General features: G+C 42.1%; 1 protein-coding gene across 1 annotated transcript in view; it reads left to right on the forward strand.

Moving 5' to 3' along the window:
• LOC124605510 (alanine--glyoxylate aminotransferase-like) overlaps positions 1-22,624 on the forward strand; it is a 115,859-nt gene that overhangs the window by 21,744 nt on the left and 71,491 nt on the right. Inside the window, exon 2 of the mRNA XM_047137247.1 lies at positions 13,495-13,687. Within this exon, the coding sequence (XP_046993203.1) occupies positions 13,495-13,687 (193 nt within the window). The remainder of the gene's footprint in view (positions 1-13,494; positions 13,688-22,624) is intronic.

The raw sequence follows: 22,624 nt of genomic DNA on the forward strand, positions 1-22,624 counted from the left end.
CTGTAGTTTAATTGCTTCTTCAATAATTGCTACAACTGTATCTACAGTTATTGGAAATCATGTCTTTTGAAATATGTATTCTGTGAAACTATTGGAATTACAAGGTTTTGACAGACAGTACTCACATTACTCTGAATGCTCTGAGAAATATGTTGTGCAAATAACTGGATACTGGAAACATTCAGATGCAGAAACACACTTTGTTGTAGACTGTGTGAGGGATGAAACATCAGTCATGCCCACATGTGATCACTCCCATTCTGTTGAGCAACTCCTGAAGATCTGCAGTTATGGGTTTCCTAGAACATTTCATTCAGGACTTATTGTATCACTCAAAGAATGATAAAATCTTCATCTTAATGTGATGAGCTTTCTTAATTGCGTGCCTGATGTCACCCTCAGAATCATAGTTGAGATCATTGAAACCACAGTTCATTTACCCCCTCCCCCTCTCCCTCCCCCCAAAGTAATCACTACATGATTTTCTTCACCAAGATCTTGCACCAGGGAACCTAAATGACAGGTGACGTCCCTGAGCCCTACAGTTCACCTTAAAACTACTAGTTACTTGGTATTCACCTACCAAGCTCTGAGATCTGCACTAACTCTGGCTTTCCCCTGCCTTGACTACTTACCAACAAAAGGACATTCTTTTAGTCCTCTGAGAGTTATTATCTCAAATTTGCACTTTTCCCCCATGTTGTTGGACTGTTCCTGGATTCTTTAGGTTGGAGCAGTTAATGCTCAATGATAATGGGAATATGAATACCGAATTCATCTTAAGCACACCCTGGGTCCCACATTGTTAGTATGAAATAAAGAAGATAAGAAAGGAAAACAAAGACTCTTGGGTAAGTAGAAAATTCAGATGAAAGTACCTTCAAAGCTGAAATACTGAGCAAAAAAAATGACCAGTAGAAAGAATGACATGAACACCTCATCTATAATATAAATGAAGTAAAATCTAAATTTATACTGTTTCAGGCATATTAAATGAATACTTTGTGAAAAATTCCATGGGGTACATCCAGTGGAATGACTTAGGTAACTGGCAACAGGGTAAACTTCAAATTTGTACTGTCCCCCTGACCCCTCTCCTTCCATTAATGACAAATATCCATTTAAAAATGTGTGCAGAGCATACCCTTTACACTTCCATTGAATTTCTTCACTTTGCATAACAAGAGTGGTTCCATCTAGCAGCTGAAAACAAGTCACAAGTGTCTCCACACCAGGGTGAGATAGGGATTAAGTAACTGTTAAAATTTTTTGTTCCAGAAAAAACAGTGATCTATTAATATTATAGCTTATTTCAATACCATAAGTCATGATCACATTTAAGTTGTTTATTTTTATTTTTAGATGACTGATTTTGATCTTCTAAGAGAGAATCTTCAGATCATACGTTCCTTAATGACTGTAGGAACCATTGGCATGGAGGAGGTCCATCTGTGCAGGCACTGCTTGAACAGTGTTCTCCATGCCTGCACAGATGGATCTGCTCCATTCTAACAGTTCCTACAGTCAACAAGGAATGTAAGATTTGAAGTTGATCTCATAGAAGATTGAAACTGATCATTTAAAAATAAAAATAAACAACTTAAATGCAATCATGGCTGTGTGTATTGAAGTAAGTCATAATGAGCTGCTGCGCAATACAATATAGTCAATATATATGTAGACTGAAGCGAGAGGTAAATTTATACGAAGACCGGGATTTGAAACTGGTTCTCCTGCTTATTAGGCAGATGTGCTAAACACTACACCACTCTGGTGCAGTGGCTTTGCACAACTGAAGGAACTACCCTGTCATGCCTACTCCCTCCTCAGTCCAAATTCTCATTCACACCTCAGCCCACTTGGTATTCCCTGTAACCTCAAACAACATTGCAGAGGCTTTCCAACTATACTGGTATAGCACCTCAGCATCAAATGTAACAGGGAACCCTACCTAAAACCCAGGCATAGATGCTTGAACCAAATAAAACTATGTGGTCCCAGAGACCTTTTCAAGTCTCAAACACCTATGATGTATATCTACAGACTGAAGCAACGGGTAAAAATTTGTACCAAGACTGCGATTCAAATCCTGGCCTTGGTATAAATTTTCATTCATCGTTTCAGTCTGCAAATATATATTATAGATGTTTGAGGCTTGGAAAGTTCTCTGAAACCATATAGTTTGATTGAACAACTAGTCAGAATCTCCTTGTGATTTCCTTTCATAAATCTTCTTCTTCTCCTCCAACCCCCACCCCCTCTGCCCTCCCTCATCTACTTTATCCTTCCTCTTTCTCTTTTCCTTTTTCTTCTTGATTAACATTGCTGACTCTCTATCACAGAGCCCTGGGTTCAATTCCTGACTGAGTTGGGAATTTTCTCCATTCAGGACTAGATGGATGTGTGTGTTGTCATCATCATCATTGGTGCACAAATCACCAAATCTGCAGCAACTAAAATCACTTGAACCAGACCAAACTTCCAAGAAGGAGCTTATGGCCAAAGATGCCATACACACATTTCATATTTCCTATCTCCCCCCTCCCCCTCACCTCGTCACAAAGCTGCACCCACAGAAACAGCCCCTATGGTATATGCCCTAACTGCCATACTGTAACCAAACCAATGGGTCCAACTGGATTACAAATTTAAATGTAGTCAACTCAAGGAGAATGCAATCCATACACAGACACACACACAGACACACGCAGCAAGGCATGTTTTGCTTTTATAATTCTCCGTAATTCTAGTGGCATGAAGGCCACTACATTTTGCTCTCTGTTATCTTATGAAGTTATCTTCTGCAGCAATGTAACTAAAATAAATAAAAACCAGTCATGTAGTTAAGTGAGCATTAAGAATACTGAAAAGTAGACAAGCAGGGCTGTAATCATTCTTCCTGCACTCCATTTGCAAATAAAATTGGAAGAACCCATAATTTATGATACATTGAAAGTACCCTCTGCCATGCTCTGCACAGTGATTTGCAGAGTATGGAATCAGATGTAGAAACATCCATGTAGTCATGACAGTATTTAGGTGGTCATGACAAATAAACAGCAGCTATTTACTATAACTGTCGATGCACTAGATTTTTTTCAAGTGAGGAAAAATGTGCTATGTAATATTCAACTTGATTAAGTGAAATTAGCTTATAGCAGTTTAAGTACAGTTAATTATCAATAAAATTTTCAAACTGTTTCTCTTTGTTAATGTAGTGCATGGCTTGTTCAGTACCCCTGAAAGTTCTCCTTTATGGTGGGATCTATGGAACAGGATGAATAAGTGAGTGTGTGAGTCAGTACTGTTAACACATTAAGATAGTGCTATAATGATAGCACTGAAACACGTCAAAGTCCTGTAAAAGTATATACCCTAAATTAGGTTCCCTCAGCCCATGAAATATAGAATAAATCAAGAGGAGACATTACAGCAGCACACAGAAGAAAACTGGCAGCAACATGTTGCCATCTTGTGTCTCTCTGACTTTCTTGGCATGATCAATGAATCGTGTACTTCTGGGTGTTCCATTTTATGGAAACAACAATTCAGCTGTACACCCAGAAGTATAACATTAATGTGGCTATCTTGCTTATTTATTTTTCGTGTTGTTTCCATGGTCATAAATGAGTGAAAATTCCTCGTGAGAGTCTGATATGTAGTTACTGTATACGTGTTCAACAGAGCTTAGAGTCACTGCCATGAAGGGAGCATCTCTCCTTGCTGATCATTCTCTACAGCACAAAAGTAATTGCCATCAACATCTATACTCCGCGAGCCACCTTACGGTGTGTGGCGGAGGGTACTTATTGTACCACTGTCTGATCCCCCCTTCCCTGTTCCATTCACGAATTGTGCGTGGGAAGAACGACTGCTTGTAAGTCTCCGTATTTGCTCTAATTTCTCGGATCTTTTCGTTGTGATCATTACGCGAGATATATGTGGGCGGTAGTAATATGTTGCCCATCTCTTCCCGAAATGTGCTCTCTCGTAATTTCGATAATAAACCTCTCCGTATTGCGTAACGCCTTTCTTGAAGTGTCCGCCACTGGAGCTTGTTCAGCATCTCCGTAACGCTCTCGCGCTGACTAAATGTCCCCATGACGAATCGCGCTGCTTTTCGCTGGATCATGTCTATCTCTTCTATTAATCCAACCTGGTAAGGGTCCCATACTGATGAGCAATACTCAAGAATCGGACGAACAAGCATTTTGTAAGCTACTTCTTTCGTCGATGAGTCACATTTTCTTAGAATTCTTCCTATGAATCTCAACCTGGCGCCTGCTTTTCCCACTATTTGTTTTATGTGATCATTCCACTTCAGATCGCTCCGGATAGTAACTCCTAAGTATTTTACGGTCGTTACCGCTTCCAATGATTTACCACCTATGGCATAATCGTACTGGAATGGATTTCTGCCCCTATGTATGCGCATTATATTACATTTATCTACGTTTAGGGAAAGCTGCCAGCTGTCGCACCATGCATTAATCCTCTGCAGGTCCTCCTGGAGTACGTACGAGTCTTCTGATGTTGCTACTTTCTTGTAGACAACCGTGTCATCTGCAAATAGCCTCACGGAGCTACCGATGTTGTCAACTAAGTCATTTATGTATATTGTAAACAATAAAGGTCCTATCACGCTTCCCTGCGGTACTCCCGAAATTACCTCTACATCTGCAGATTTTGAACCGTTAAGAATGACATGTTGTGTTCTTTCTTCTAGGAAATCCTGAATCCAATCACAAACCTGGTCCGATATTCCGTAAGCTCGTATTTTTTTCACTAAACGTAAGTGCGGAACCGTATCAAATGCCTTCCTGAAGTCCAGGAATACGGCATCAATCTGCTCGCCAGTGTCTACGGCACTGTGAATTTCTTGGGCAAATAGGGCGAGCTGAGTTTCACATGATCTCTGTTTGCGGAATCCATGTTGGTTATGATGAAGGAGATTTGTATTATCTAAGAACGTCATAATACGAGAACACAAAACATGTTCCATTATTCTACAACAGATTGACGTAAGCGAAATAGGCCTATAATTATTCGCATCTGATTTATGACCCTTCTTGAAAATGGGAACGACCTGCGCTTTCTTCCAGTCGCTAGGTACTTTACGTTCTTCCAGCGATCTACGATAAATTGCTGATAGAAAGGGGGCAAGTTCTTTAGCATAATCACTGTAGAATCTTAAGGGTATCTCGTCTGGTCCGGATGCTTTTCCGCTACTAAGTGATAGCAGTTGTTTTTCAATTCCGATATCGTTTATTTCAATATTTTCCATTTTGGCGTCCGTGCGACGCCTGAAGTCAGGGACCGTGTTACGATTTTCCGCAGTGAAACAGTTTCGGAACACTGAATTCAGTATTTCTGCCTTTCTTCGGTCGTCCTCTGTTTCGGTGCCATCGTGGTCAACGAGTGGCTGAATAGGGGATTTAGATCCGCTTACCGATTTTACATATGACCAAAACTTTTTAGGGTTCTTGTTTAGATTGTTTGCCAATGTTTTATGTTCGAATTCGTTGAATGCTTCTCTCATTGCTCTCTTTACGCTCTTTTTCGCTTCGTTCAGCTTTTCCTTATCAGCTATGATCCGACTACTCTTAAACCTATGATGAAGCTTTCTTTGTTTCCGTAGTACCTTTCGTACATGATTGTTATACCACGGTGGATCTTTCCCCTCGCTTTGGACCTTAGTCGGTACAAACTTATCTAAGGCGTACTGGACGATGTTTCTGAATTTTTTCCATTTTTGTTCCACATCCTCTTCCTCAGAAATGAACGTTTGATGGTGGTCACTCAGATATTCTGCGATTTGTGCCCTATCACTCTTGTTAAGCAAATATATTTTCCTTCCTTTCTTGGCATTTCTTATTACACTTGTAGTCATTGATGCAACCACTGACTTATGATCACTGATACCCTCGTCTACATTCATGGAGTCAAAAAGTTCCGGTCTATTTGTTGCTATGAGGTCTAAAACGTTAGCTTCACGAGTTGGTTCTCTAACTATCTGCTCGAAGTAATTCTCGGACAAGGCAGTCAGGATAATGTCACAAGAGTCTCTGTCCCTGGCTCCAGTTCTGATTGTGTGACTATCCCATTCTATACCTGGTAGATTGAAGTCTCCCCCTATTACAATAGTATGATCACGAAACTTCTTCACGACGTTCTGCAGGTTCTCTCTGAGGCGCTCAACTACTACTGTTTCCATACATGGGTATGTGGCCTCATCCTCATAGGTGAGGAATATGTGATTTGTTGTCACCACTCACATGGTCATGACTTACATTTATCAGTCCTGTTGTTATTTACTTCCTTTCCATTCTCATTCCCACATTTCATTTCTTCCATAACTTCACTTTGTACTGTTTCCTATTTCCAGTTCCTGCTTGTATTTAGTTGCCTCCCTTGTCTTTTCTTTCTATGGAAGCATTTTCACCAGAACATTATTCCTTCTTGTGAAACTCAGCATGCTCTGTTCTTCCATGAGATACATAGCACTGTAGACAACAGTGCTCAGGTTGATCCCATGTCCTTTGACTTCAGAAAGGCATTTGACACCCTCCCATGCTACTGTTTAGTGAAAAAAATATGAGCTTATCAAGTATTGGGCCATATTTGTGACTGGATTCAAGACTTTCTTACAAATAAAATTCATGTTGCCCCGAATGGAATAATTTCTCGAGTACCCAAGGGAAATATCATGCATCAACATCTGCATACATACTCAAGCCACTGTATGGTGCATGGTGGAAGGTACCTTGTCCAATACCAGTCATTTCCTTTTCTTTTCCACTTGCAAATAGATCAAGAGAAAAACAATTGTCTGTATGCCTCCATATAAGCCCTAATCTCTCTGATCTTATCTTCATGGTCCTTATGTGAAATTTACATTGTTAGTAGTACAATTGTTCTGCAGTCAGCCTCAAATCCCAGTTCTTTAAATTTTCTCAATAGTGCTCCTCAAAAAGAACATTGCCTTCCCTCCAATGATTCCTATTTGAGTTCCTGAAGTATCTCTGTAATACTTGTGTGTTGTTCAAAACCACCAGTAACAAATCTAGCAGGCCACCTCTGAATTGCTTTGATGTCTTCCTTTAATCTGACCTTGTGCAGATCGCAGACACTCTATTAGTATTAGTGATGGTTAGTACTAGTGCCTTATATGTGGTCTCCTTTACAGAAGAACCATACTTTCCTAAAATTCTCCCAACAAACTGAAGTAGACCACTCACCTTCCCTATTACAATCCTTACATGCTCATTCAATTTCATATTGCTTTGCAATGTTATGGATAGAAATTTAACCAATGTAACTGTGTCAAACAGAACATTACTAATACTGTATTTGAATATTATGAATTTGTTTTCCCTACTCATCTGCATTAATTTACATTTTTCTACATTTAGAGCTAGCTGCCATTCATCACACCAACCAGAAATTTTGTCTGTCATCTTGTATGCTCCTACAGTCACTCAACAATGACACCTTCCCTTACACCACAGCATCTCCAGCAAACAACTGCAGATTGCTGTTTATCTTTGTCCACCAGAATATTTATGTATATAGAAAATAACAGTGATCGTATCACCCTTCCCTGGGGTACTCCTGATGATACCTTTGCCTCTCCCATACTGGGTTCTGTTACTTAAGAAGTCTCTGGACCACTCACATACCTGAGAAGCTATTCCACATGCTTGTACCTTTGTTAACAGTCAGCAGTGTGGCACCATGTCAAACACTTTATGAATATCTAGGAATATGGGATCTGCCGGTTGCCCTTCATCCATAGTTAGAAGGGTCTCATGTGAGAAAAGAGCAAGCTGAGTTTTGCCTGAGTGACACTTTTTAAAACCACACTGATACATGGATAGGAGCTTTTCCCTCTCAAAGAAATTTGTTATATTCAAACCAGTAATATAGTCAATAATTCTGTAGAAAAGCAAAATTAAAGATATTGGTCTGTAATTTTGCATGTGTGTTCTTTTACCTTTTTTATATACAGGAGCCATCTGCACTTTTTTCCAGTTGCTTGGGACTTTGCACTGAATGAAATATTTGCAATAAACACAGCCAATTCTGTAGAGTACTCTTTGTAAAAACCAAACTGGGATTCCGCCAGGAGCTGGGACTTACTTGGTTTCAACTCTTTCAGTTGTTTCTCTATATCAGTGATGCTTATTACTGTGTCCTCCATATGGTGGCCTGTGCAATGTTCAAATGCTGGTATGTTTGTATGATCTCCTAAATGAATGATTTCTTAAATGAGAAATTTAAAACTTTGACTGTACTTTTGCTGTTGTCTACTGCCACACCAGACTAGTCAATGAGTAACTATACAGGGTGTTACAAAAAGGTATGGCCAAACTTTCTGGAAACATTCCTCACACTCAAAGAAAGAAAATATGTTATGTGGACATGTGTCCGGAAACGCTTACTTTCCATGTTAGAGCTCGTTTTATTACTTCCCTTCAAATCACATAAATCATGGAATGGAAACACACAGCAACAGAACGTACCAGCATGACTTCAAACACTTTGTTACAGGAAATGTTCAAAATTTCCTCCATTAGTGAAGATACATGCATCCACCCTCCATCGCATGGAATCCCTGATGCGCTGATGCAGCCCTGGAGAATGGCGTATTGTATCACAGCGATCCACAATATGAGCACGAAGAGTCTCTACATTTGCTACCGGGGTTGCGTAGACAAGAGCTTTCAAATGCCCCCATAAATGAAAGTCAAGAGGGTTGATGTCAGGACAGCATGGAGACCATGGAATTGGTCCACCTCTACCAATCCATAGGTCACCGAATCTGTTGTTGAGAAGCGTATGAACACTTCGACTGAAATGTACAGGAGCTCCATCATGCGTGAACCACATGTTGTGTCGTACTTGTAAAGGCACATGTTCTAGCAGCACAGGTAGAGTATCCCGTATGAAATCATGATAACCTGCTCCATTGAGCATAGGTGGAAGAACATGGGGCCCAATCAAGACATCACCAACAATGCCTGCCCAAACGTTCACAGAAAATCTGTGTTGATGACGTGATTGCACAATTGCGTGCGGATTCTCGTCAGCCCACACATGTTGATTGTGAAAATTTACAATTTGATCACGTTGGAATGATGCCTCATCTGTAAAGAGAACATTTGCACTGAAATGAGGATTGACACATTGTTGGATGAACCATTCACCGAAGTGTACCCGTGGAGGCCAATCAGCTGCTGATATGCCTGCACACACTGTACATGGTACGGAAACAACTGGTTCTCCCGTAGCACTCTCCATACAGTGACGTGGTCGACGTTACCTTGTACAGCAGAAACTTCTCTGACGCTGACATTAGGGTTACCGTCAACTGCACGAAGAATTGCCTCATCCATTGCAGGTGTCCTCGTCATTCTAGGTCTTCCCCAGTCACGAGTCATAGGCTGGAATGTTCCATGCTTCCTAAGATGCCAATCAATTGCTTTGAATGTCTTCCTGTCAGGACACCCTCGTTCTGCAAATCTGTCTCGATATAAATGTACCATGCCACGGCTATTGCCCCGTGCTAATCCATACATCAAATGGGCATCTGCCAACTACGCATTTGTAAACATTGCACTGACTGCAAAACCACGTTCGTGATGAACACTAACCTGTTGATGCTACGAACTAATGTGGTTGGTTGGTTGGTTTGGGGAAGGAGACCAGACAGCGTGGTCATCGGTCTCATCGGATTAGGGAAGGATTGGGAAGGAAGTCGGCCGTGCCCTTTCAGAGGAACCATCCCGGCATTTGCCTGGAGTGATTTAGGGAAATCACGAAAACCTAAATCAGGATGGCCGGACGCGGGATTGAACCGTCGTCCTCCCGAATGCGAGTCCAGTGTCGAACCACTGCGCCACCCCGCTCAGTACGTACTAATGTGCTTGATGCTAGTACTGTAGAGCAATGAGACACATGTCAACACAAGCACCGAAGTCAACATTACCTTCCTTCAATTGGGCCAACTGGTGGTGAATCGAGGAGGTACAGTGCATACTGACGAAACTAAAATGAGCTCTAACATGGAAATTAAGCGATTCTGGACACATGTCCAAATAACATCTTTTCTTTATTTGTGTGTGAGGAATGTTTCCTGAAAGTTTGGCCATACCTTTTTGTAACACACTTAGCAATTTTATGTTGGACCAGAATTTTCTCAGGCTCATGCAAGATCTATTGCTAAGGTATGATAGTAGCAGCTATTGTAAGCTTCAAGCATTGATCTTTTTACTGATGCATGAGTTTCTATTAACTTTTGCCTGTCATCATTTCCACATTCTCTTTTGAATCAGGAATGCCGAAGCCTTTGCTTCCTCACCATTTTTTTAATTTCATTGTTAAAACATGATGGGTCTTTTCTGTCCTTAATCCACTTACTTAGCACATACTTCTCTGGAGTACGATTTATGATCCATTAAAAACTTTGCCCATAATTCCTCTACGTCCATCATACTGGAAGTAAATCAACTGTTTTCGTTTTCAATGTATATAAATGATCTAGTAGAAAGCCTCAGATGCTCTTTAAGACTGTTCACAGATGATGGGGTTGTCTATAACAAAGAAGCAGTGCCAGATGACAGTATCAATTTGCTGAATGACTTGCAGAGGATTGATGAATGGTGCAGGCTGTGGCAGTTGACGCTGAATGTAAATAAATGTAATATACCATGCATACCTAGGAAAAGAAAGCCACTACTGTACAACTATATTACTGATGGGAAAGTGCTGGAAACAATATCTACTGTAAAATATTTAGGGGTAACTATGCAGAGCAACCCTAAGTGGAATGATCACATGAAACAAATAGTAGGAAAAGAAGATGCCAGACTGAGATTCATAGGAAGAACCTTAAGGAAAAGTAACTCATCCATGAAGGAAGTGGCTTATAAGGCACTTGTTTGGCTGATACTTCAGAGTATTCTTGGTCAATATGGGATCCTTACTAGGTAGGACTGATAGAAGAGGTAGAGAAGATCCAATGAAGAGAGGCACATTTCATCATGGGATCATTTAATCAGCACAAGAACATTACCTGGATGCTCAACAAATTCCATTGACAGACAATACAAGAGAGGCATTGTGAGTCACAGATAGGTTTACTATTGAAATTTTGAGACAGCACTTTTCGGGAAGAGTTGTAGAACATACTGCATCCTCCCACAAACATTAACAAGAATGATGAGAAAATTCAAGAAATTAGAGCCAATACACAAGCTACAGACAATCATTCTTCCCATGCAGCATTTGTAAGTCGAACAGGGTGGTTGGAGTGGTGGGGGTGGATGGGGAGCTGGTCAGTTAGTGGTACCAGGAGTACCCTCCATCACACACCATTAGGTGGCTTGTGGGGCGTAAAGATGTAGGTATAACTTTTCTCTAGTGCTGCCCTTTTTCCCTCATTAGCACTTCTATTTCCCAATAATTGTTCTTCAGTTACCTATTTCAGCTTTTGACCATGCTCTTCATAATTTCTTATTTCTCTTCTCTTCAATTTTTTTTCCCCCCTCTCCCTGATTATCTGTTGGATCTTCCTTGACATAACATCATGGGTGAATTCCCTACTTAATTTCTGAACAGACTCATTTACTTCACATCTTTTCTCTCTTTTGTCTGGTACATAAAACATTCTAAAAGTTTATGGCTGTATCAACTTTTGCATGTTATTCTACTTCCTATGACTTTACAAATAGCAATTTATTTCATTTTAGTACTCATTTCTGCATAGATGTTTTAGCAAAAATGTGAGAAAGAATATGCAGACAACATAATTACTGTAGTTTATTTTCATTTTACACTGAGGTGACAGAAGTCCTGGGATAGATATGCACAATGTATAAAAGGGCAGTGCACTGGTGGAGCTATCATTTATACTTAGGTGATTGATTTGGAAAGATGTCCAATGTGATTATGGCTGCACAATGGGAATTATCAGACTTTGAATGCGGAATTTTAGTTGCAGCTAGACACAAGGGACTTTCCATTTTGGTAATTGTTAGGGAATTCAATATTTCAAGATCCACAGTGTCAAGAGTGTGCTGAGAATACCAAATTTTAGGAGTTCTTCTCACCACGGACAATGCAGTGGCTGACAGCCTTCACTTAACAACTGAGAACATCCTTGTTTGTGTAGGGTTGTCATTGCTAATAAAAAGCAACACTTTGTGAAATAACCACTGAAATCAATGTCTATTGTATGATAAACATATCAATTAAGACAGTGTGGAGAAATATGGTGCTAATGAATTAAGAAATTTTGTGCTAATGAGCTATGGCAGCAGGCAACTGGCATGAGTGCCTGTGCTATCAGCACGACCTTGCCTGCAGCACCCCTCCTGAGCTTGTGACCATATCGGTTGTACACTAGATAACTGGGAAACCGTGGCCTAGTCAGATGAATCTTGATTTCAGTTAATATGCACTGATGGTAGGTTTTGACTGTGGTACAGACCCCATGAATTCATGGACCCAAGTAGTCAGTAAAGGACTGTGCATGTTGGTGGTGACTCTGTAGTGGTGTGTGTTCTGTTATATGGGATGGACTGGGTCTTCTGGTCCAGAGGACTGATCATTAAGTGGAAATGGTTATGTTTGGCTATTTGCAGCCATTCATGGACTTCATGCTTGCAAATGACAATTGAATTTTTATGGATGACAATGTGTGATATCCATGAGCCACAGTTGTTCATGATTGATTTGAAGAACATTTTGGACAATTTGAGCATATGAGCTGTCCACCCAGATCACCCAACATGTACATAATCAAGAGGTCACTTCATGCACAAGATCCTGCACCAGCAACACTTTCACAAATTATGGAAGGTTAAAGAGGCAGTTTGGCCCTGTATTTCTGCAGGGGATTTCCAACAACTTGTTGAGTCCATACCATATCGAGTTGCTACACTATGCTGGCAAATGGAAGTCTTATTCAATATTAGGACATATCCCAGGATTTTGTCACCCCAGTGTAGTATGAATAGCACTTAAACTATAAACCATATAGTGGAGATGCTGAGTCACAGATAGGCACAACAAAAATATTCTCACAATTATAGCTTTCAGCCATTAAGGTCTTTGTCAATAATACACACACACACACACACACACACACACACACACACACACACACGCAAACGCAACTGCAGTCATGTGTGTGTTTGTGTGATTGTCTGAATGTGTGTGTGTGTGTGTGTGTGTGTGTGTGTGTGTGTGTGTGTATTATTGACAAAGACCTTAATTGCCGAAAGCTATAATTGTGAGAATCTTTTTGATGTGCCCAGCTGCAACTCAGCATCTCCGCTCTAATATTGTTACAATCCTTCCTGAATTTTCCATTGTTTGACTCATACTATAAAAATTTTCATTGTGTCATCTAGAAAATCTTACAAGTATAGCGCTATTTAAATAACTGAGCATGACAGGTAATTTAACAGATCTGTTGATGTTCTAATTTAGGTGCTGGATGATATAAAAGCTGGTTTGCAGTACGTCTTCCAGACAAAAAATGAGATGACTTTTGCAATGTGTGGATCAGGTACTCTAGGAATGGAGGCATCTATAGTGAATCTGTACGAACCAGGAGATACAGTTCTTGTTGCCTGTAATGGAATATGGAGTGAAAGAGCAGCAGATATTGCTGAAAGACTTGGTAAGAATAATAATTATTCCTAGCTTATAAAATAATTCTCAATGTTTTCTTGCAGTCTGCTCATTATTTCTGTAGAAAATGTATTTCATAGCTTTTCTGATATTAAATCATTACTGCTAAATTAAATTACTTCTAACTGCATCATTCAATAATGTTGTTGTTGTTGTTGTAGTCTCCAGTCTGAAGATTGCTTTGATGCAGCTTTCTATACTACTCTATCCTGTGCAAGCCTCTTCATCTCCAAATAACTACTGCAACCTACACCCTTCTGAATCTGTTTACTGTATTCCTTTCTTGATCTTTTCTTTCAGAAAATACTTCCTGACTTTTAAATCTATTTTGATGTTAACAAATTACTTTTCTTCATAAACACTTTTTTTGCCGTTGCCAGTTCACATTTTATGTCCTCTCTGTCACCATCAGTTATTTTGCTACCCAAATAGCAAAACTTGTCTACTACTTTAAGTGTCTTGTTTACTAATTCAGTTCCCTCAGCATCACCTGATTCACTTCAGCTACATTCCACTACCCTTGTTTTACTCTTGTTGATGTTCATCTTATAACCTCCATTCAAGACACGGTCCACTCCATGCAGTTGCTTTTCCAAGTCCTTTGCTGTCTCTGATAGAATTACTTGGTTTCCTTCACTAGTTGTTCCATGTACAGCCTGAATAACATTGGGGACAGGATAGAATCCTGCCTCGCTCCTTCCTCAACTATTGCTTTCCTTTCTTTTCCCTCGACTCTTATAACTGCCATCTGGTTTCTGTACAAATTGTAAATACCCTTCCACTTTCTGTATTTCACCTCTGCTGCCTTCAGAAATTCAGAGAATTCCAGTCAACATTGCCAAAAGCTTTCTCTGCACCTACAAGTGCTATAAACATAGGTTTGCCTTTCCTTAACCCATCCTCTAAGAGAAGTTGCAGAATCAGTATTGCCTCATGTACTCCTACATTTCTCCATAATCCAGATTGATCTGCTCCAAGGTTGGCTTCTGCCAGCTTTTCCATTCTCCTGTTAAAAATTCATGTTAGTGTTTTGTAGCCATGAATTATTAAAGTGAAAGTTAGGTAATATTCACACCTGTCCACACTTGTTTTCTTTGGACTTGGTATTATTTTATTCTTCATGAAGTCTGAGAGTATTTCACCTGTCTCATACATCTTGTACACCAGACAGAAGAGCTTCTTCATGGCTGGTTCTCCCAAGGCTGTCAGTAATTCTAGTGGAACATTGTCTTCTCCTGAGCCTTGTTTTGATGTAGGTCTTTCAATGCTCTATCAAAATCTTCTCACAGTATCATATCTCCCAAATCATCTTCATCTATATCCTCTTCCATTTCTATAATATTGCCTTCATGTTCATCCCCCTTGTATAGACCCTCTATTTACTCCTTCCACCTTTCATTCTTTCCATCTGAACTCTTAATATTCATACAGCTGCTTCTCTTTTCTCCAAAAGCCTCTTCAGTTTTCCTGTAGGCAGTCTCTGTCATTCCCCTAGCAAAATATATATCTAAATCCTTACATTTGCCTTCCAAACATTCCTCCTTAGACATTTTGCACTTTCTGTCAATCTCACTTTTTACACATTTGTATTCCCTTTTACTTGCTGCACTTACTGCATTTTTATATTTTCTCCTTTCATCAATTAAGTCTGTGGGATTTCAATTGGTTTGTAGCCCAAGAAAACACGCTCATTTCTGTAAGACTCCACACATGGCTGTCCACATTACAAGCTGTACAGCAAACCAAACAAGCAAGATGGCATGGGCCATTAGGTTACAGAGTCAAAGAACTTGCAATGGTGGAGATATGTCATTCGTACTTGTCGATGCCACACAGATAACCCCCCGCAGCATGGAGGACAGTTTGAGCACAGTGGAAGGAGGGCATTTCGGGCAGTGAAGGCGGTGAGGGAGATGGCAGTGATGTGATGGGGATGTCAATCTCTGGAGGTTATCATGGCAGGGACCATGGTGAGACGTCGACATGGAACTCCTGTAGGTGGTGTGGGCAGATGAGGCATCGGCCCCCGCGTGAGGATGGAGTGGTGTGGAGAGGGACCGTGTCCCCCATGAGATTGACTGGCAGCATTTGAACAGGTACCCTCCCTATGGGGGTGACTGTAGCTTGGAGGAGCATGTGGTTGACCCTGGGTGGGAGCGGGTGAGAACCAGCGATTAACTGATGAACTGGGTCCCCGGTCAGGTGTGGCAAGTTGCCGTGTATTCGATTTGATTTTAATAGGGAAGCTAAAACAGCTTTGGTCTAACCCGCCACTGCCTGCACCGAAACCAAGTTTATTGTGCGGTATCACTTCCTGTATATCTAGTAAAGCCAACCAATGCCCTTAAATAGTGCAAGGAGTCCCTTTACCAGTTATTTGTTAGTCACAGTTTCTTCAGGTCTAATTGTCCTGAAAATTCTGTCTCTTGCTCTCCAGTGCAGTGCATTCGAAGATTATGTGTGTTGCAGTTTCTTCACTCTCATCACAGATCCTACGTTTAGGGTCTTCTTCTGTTATACCCATTGCATGTAGGTGTGTTTTGAAATTCCAATGGCTGGTCATCAGTCCAACCATGAGTTTCATCTCTTTCCAGTTCAAGCCCAGGATTACAGAGCTACTTTTAAAACATGGCTTAGGCATCAGTATCTTGCAGTGTTGTAAGACCTTGGTTCAGTATTCTACAAGCTGTCCTCTGAGGCAGTTTTGTAATTCTAGCTCAATCATAGCCTTGGTGATTGTCAGGACAGGTTCCAGTCCAATGAATGGAGTCTTTGCCCCCATCCTGGCCAATCTGTTAGTTTATTCATTGCCACTGATCCCTGAGTAGCCAGGGACCCACACTAGGTTCACCTTGTTGCCTCCCCCTAGCTCCACCAGAACGCTGTGACATTCTATAACAATCTTAGATCTTGTTTCAGGAGCTGCCAATGATTTCAGGGCTGTCTGAATAGATGCAGATGTTACAATCCTTGTAGCACCTATGCACATTCTCCTTCACACACATCCTGATGTCAGCTTGGAGTACCGAGGCCAATTTTCCTAGAGAGCTGATGCCCTCCAGTCTTGGCTGAACTCTGTACACCCTGGCCCCAGTGCCTTGGTCTGATTTTGACCCATCAGTGAACCAGACAATGTACCCCGTACAGTGTTGAACTGTTTTTTTCGCTTGCTCGCTGCTTACAATTATTATATCGTAAGGCTTGTTGAAGCAGTTGCAAGTTACTATATAGTCAGGCAGCATTTCAACAACCATTCCTATATTTACCTCACTCACTATTTTAGTGTTTGGTTCTGGATACCCAAAGAGATCCAGTTTTTACCAGCTTTGAGTCTGCATGCACCAGCTGCTGCCTCCATCTAGATCCAAAGGTGTAATGTAGGGATGTCCAGCATGGTTTCCATCCCAGCAGTTGGTGTTTTGCTAATTCCACCTGTTATGGCTAAGCAGGCCAGTCTCTGCACCTTAACAAGCTCCTTAGCTGCAACCTGCTGTTCTACTTCTTCCACCACACTACAGCCCCATAGAAGATCCTAGGTCTAACCACTGTGGTGTATATCCAGTGCATACGTCTGGGGCTTAGGCCCCAGTTTTAGCCACAAGCTCTTCTGGTACACGCTACTTTCACCCTGGTGCATATGCTCTTAATGTGAGGGTCCATGTTAGTTTCTCATCTAAGGTTACCCCTAGATATTTCACTGTCCCCTCCACAGGTAGAGTTTCATTGAAAAACTTTAGATTCTAACTTTGAGTGTTGGATGTGCTTCTTTGTGAATGGTATCACAACAGCTTTGTGAATGGTATCACAACAGTCTTCTTAGAATTAACCCTTAGATCCTGTTTCCTGCATCAATCTTGCACAATGTGCAGCGCACTGTGTGCCATATTCCTGACTGTGTCAGTAAATTTGCCAAGTATTACTATGAAAAGGTCATCTGCGTATCCTTGGCAAATGCATTGTCTGGAATTTAGTTCCTCAATGTGTTATTTCACCACTAGTTTCCACAATAAAGGTGACAAAACTCCTCCTTGTGGACAACCTCTAGTGGTGTTAATTACCATCTTTTCAATCATGATGGTGGCCTCTACCTTCCTTCCACTAAGTATGGCCCCAGTCCACCTACATATAGTGGTCCCTAGTCATGCACCTCTGCTGCCCTAACCATGGAATCAAAGGTTGTGCTACTAAAAGCCCTCTCACTGTCCAGGAAGATGCAGAGGGCTATTTCCTGAAAGTGAAGTTCTTTCTCCACCTTCCCAATGAGTTGGTGAAGAGCTATCTTACATGATTTACCTGGTCGTTATGCATGTTGGTTTGAATGAAGAGGAGCCCTAGACAGCCTCCTCTCCCCGACAAATACATTAACCAGTTTTTCCAATGTTTTAAGAATGAAGGAGGACAGACTCATATCCTTGGCCTTGGTATGATCAGTCTTCCCTGGCTTTGGAATAAAGACAACCTTCACTGCCCTCCAGGCATTGGGAATGATTCCTGCAGCTAGGCTAACCCTGAGTAACTTGCGTAGGACTCTTATAAGATTCTCTACTGCTTGTTGCAGGAGAGCTGGAAAGATTCCATTTGTGGCAGATGACTTGAACATTTGGAATGATGTCGACATACTCCTTGGCCAATTCCCAGTCCTCTCTTCAAATGCCTGAGATTCATGGTCTCTCATTGGTTGCATTCTGGTCTGTGTTATCTACCAGAGTACAATGAGGGAAGTGAGTTTTGAGGAGCAATTCCAGCATCTCATCTGCTGTCTTTGTGTATTCCCCATCCTCCTTCCTCAATGTACCTCCTGGATTAGTTGTCACTATAGTGAGGATTTTGTGAAGCCTGGCTTGAGCAATCATGCCCTCCAATTCCTCAGAGAATTCCTTCCAGGAAGCCTGCTTTGCTTGTCCAATTGCAAGGTTGTAGTTGACAAGGGCCTGACAATATTTTGCCCATTGTCCTGCATGTTTCACAAGGTTAAACAGTCTCCGTTCCCATCTTCTTTGTGTTTCCAAGTTGTTGTTCCACCAAGACACACTCCTATTTGTGCACTTCTTGGTGACTGAGCAGTTGTCCTGGTATGACATAATTATGGCAGAGGTTACAGCCTCTGCTACTTCCTCAAACTCTACTTCCTTATTGAAGTTTTAGTTTCCAATAAGCTTAAGTCAAGGTCCCTCCTATATGTCTCCCAGTCCATTTTCCTGGGATACCTATAGGCCATGGTCTGTCTGATTCCCATTTCAACCTTGAATTTAATATACATGTGGTCCAATGAGGATGGCTCCAATGCCATATTCCTTTGTTTGACATAGCTGCCCATCATCATGAAACCAAAGGTTTTGTCAATTACTTCTTCCCTTCTGCTGTTTCTGAATGTATGTTCATCACCCCTATTCAGGACCTCCAAGTTGTTAGACAAGAGAAATTCAAGGAGGTACTCACCTCTACTGTTGGTGCCCTAGCTTGTGGGCATTGGCATCACATCCAACCAACAGCTGGTCACCTTGCCGATGGCAAGCTCCCGTCAGTCTTCTCATCTCAAGAGGAGGAGGAGAGCTGTCTTTGTAAGGAAGATCTGCTGAGGCCAAAACAATTTCCCTCGTGATACCTTCCTCACGTTGCTGCATCCTGATGGTCAGCTGGTCCCTAGAACAGAAATCCATCACTGGCATGAAAGAAATTCCATTTCTCACATAAATGCATGTTCTGGAGTTTCTTAGATTTCTGTCATAAATCAACTTACCTCCTGTACCACTGAGGCCCAATACACCCCCTTTATATAAGTAGGGTTCTTGTATCAGGACCATGTCCACCTCCTGTCTTCCCAGGTGATGGCTCAGGCAGCAGTGGCACCTTTACTTTGCTGAAGATTGATCTGCAGCACCTCAAGTCTCCATCTTGCTGCTATAATTGCTTTTGAGGTCTTTGATTAACCTGACAGCAACCTGCAAACCCTAAAAACAATTCAGGTCTTACTCTTGCATCGCCTTCGGGGACTTCTCTCTGACCTCCACCACTAGGGTTCCTTTTGTTTCTGTTCCCTGAGAAATTTCCTCCTCTGGGCCCCAGACAAGGCTTTAATCTTGATCTGGTCCAACTTCTCAGCTACAGTTCCCACTTCTTGCTCAGGGCTACACCCTGATTCAGTAGTGGGAGTGCATTCCATCAGTCCTGACCCCAATGACTGGGTGTCTGAGGTCATAGTTTGCCCCTCAGTTTGTTTTTAATCGTTTTCATCAGTCGGGCTCATCTTGCTCCCACGAAATTTGGGGATCTACATGGTCCATACCATGGAAACCTTGCACGGTGTAAGGCTCCTTACTCAAGGAGGTCGCCCGGTATCCCTAGGCTTCATTTGCGACACATCTTCCCATGTGCCACACACCCCGTGGCTCAGATCACATCACACCTTGGGTTGGAAAGGGAATTGGGTAAAGACTAGGAGTGGATAAGGAAGACAGGACATTGTGGGACACTCTTAGTCTGATCCATCAGCTAAGGCCTTTCTGGCAGTAGGTCCTCTACCTTCAGCATAGCCCTCAGCTTCATGCGGATATGTAGGCCTCTCCACCCACATGGACAGTGTGCTTTGTCAAGGGGTGTCTCCCAGAGAGGTGCAGCAGGATGAAGATGTGATTGTCATCGATAAGGATGGTGATATCCTCCACATGTTTGGACAGTACATCGGTTTGCAGGGGATGAGGTAGAGAGAGAGAGGGCATGAACCCGAGGAATGGCATTGATGGTGATGCAGATGCATGTTCAGGTGAAGGTTGTGGAGGCAGCTCTGAGGGGTCATAGCTTGAAGATGAATCCTCAGTGCTAGGAGGCTGCATAACATCGTCGGACGTGAAAGACGCTGGGTTGAGGTGTGCCAGTTTCTAGCAGTGGAGACAAACAGTGAATGGTGTATCTTTAACCCAGAAGTCTATCATGTTAGTTTTGTGGTTTATGGGGCTGAATATGGTGGGGCAAATGAGGCCCAGACTCCGGACAGTGTCATCGCAGAAAAAAACGAACTTGCATGAAAGGAGATCGGAGGGTGCGTGGGAGGGAGGGGGGGGGGGGGGGGGAGTATGGCTAGATGAGGGTGAGGAAAATGTTTGCAAAATGCTTTCGGATCTGTTTTATGAAATTGGGAAGAGAGATGGAATTGTTAGGGGAGGATGGTTGTAACAGCTCCCCAGAGAGGACATGGTTTCACCATAGATGAACTTATTTATGGTGCCCTTGATATCTGGTTCGTATGATGACCATAGGTCAAGGAGTACCCATGGGAGAGCCTTGGTTCAAAGATTATTGTGACACCGCAGTGCTGTCTTGGAAGTGGTTGGCAATTGTGTGACATTTGTTGCTGGCATAGTTGGGCAAAGAGTGCTAGCCATGGTCAGTGGTGATGGCAGCAGGGCAGCCAGAGCAGGAAGTCCAGGAAGAAACAAAAGCCTTAGCCACGGTTTTGGCAGTTATGTTGGTGAGAGGTAAGGCCTCTACCCAATGAGATAAACGATCAGTGCAAGAAAGAACATAATGAAAGCCCTTTGTGGGGGGAAGGTGGCCGATGAGGTCCAGGTGCACATGGTGAAAGTAGCCAGATAGAATGTCGAATTTGCAGAGATGTGGAACAGTGTACCTGGTGACTTTGTTGCACTGGCAAGTGATGCAGTTCCAAGCCTATGTCTGATAATCATGTCTTATGTCTCGCCACATGAATCGTTCTGACATGAGGCATGTCACTGGCTTAATTTTGGGGTGTGCTAGAGAGTATAGTGTGTCAAACACTGAATGGTGGAGGGGGATGGGGATGAGGGATTGGAGGGTGTTAGTGGAGGTGCACCTGACTTCCTCTTGGATGCCAGCGAATTTTGCTTTGGTCAAAAACAGCAAAGTGGAGGTGCTGTTGAGAAGTTGCTGTGTATCCTCATTCTGGTTCTGTAGGGACGTGAGGTCGGGAAGGTTGACGATCGTTAAGAGGGTACTAATGCAGAAAAGGAAATTTGCAATGACGTTGACAGCGCCTTTGATTTGGTGGACAGCAGTAGAGAACTGATAGATGAAATCTAAGTGGCAAAAATGAGGGGGGGGGGGGGGGGGGGGGAGGGATGAGAGGCAGGTTGCATATGGAATCTACTACTAGTTTATGGTCAGTCAGGTCGGCCCTCGACATTGGGGCAGAAGTGTTTCACCGCCTCATAAACCGCTAAAAGTTCTCAATTGAAGGCTGAGAATTTTTGTTGAGCGCGTGAAAGTTTCTTCGGAAAGAACTTAAGTGGCATGACCACATTGTTGTGGCATTGTTGTAGGACTGCACCTACCATAGAGTCACTGGCATCCAAGGTGATCAAGAGTTCAGCATCCGAGATTGGATGAGCGAGAGTGATGGCTCATGCAAGAGAGTTTTTCAGGGCCTGGAAGGCTCTGCGCATTGGTTCCATACAGGGAACAGGATGTGTCCCTAAAGTTTGCTTTCCAGTGAGGCCGTTAGTGAGGGTGGCCTAGGTGTCAGCTGCTGCAGGCAAATGTCAACAGCAGTAGTTTATCCCTCCCAGGAATCGACAAAGCTCTTTGTATGTGGTAGAGAGTGACATGGATAAGACTGATTGCTCCTTCAATTTAAGAAGTCAAACTGGAGCAAGAGAGAGTCAATAAAGCGTTGTCACATCTGGGCAGTGTTTTTTAACATGAATGGAATGAAATGGTACTCATACAACCCAAGGGAGGTAATAATCACCGTATTCAGAATGTCTTCGGGTGAAACTGGGATTTGGTGATAAGTACGTTTGCAGTTCAGTATGCTGAAAATTGTAGCACCTGCGAGAAGGTGAGTGAAGTCAGACATGTTTAGTATAGGAAAATTGTCCATCACAGTTCTAGCACTCAAGCACCTGTAATCACCACACGTATGAAAGGAGCCTTCATGTTTGGGGGTGAT

Source organism: Schistocerca americana, chromosome 3 (genome assembly GCF_021461395.2).
Source record: "Schistocerca americana isolate TAMUIC-IGC-003095 chromosome 3, iqSchAmer2.1, whole genome shotgun sequence".
Taxonomy (NCBI): Eukaryota; Metazoa; Arthropoda; class Insecta; order Orthoptera; family Acrididae; genus Schistocerca; species Schistocerca americana.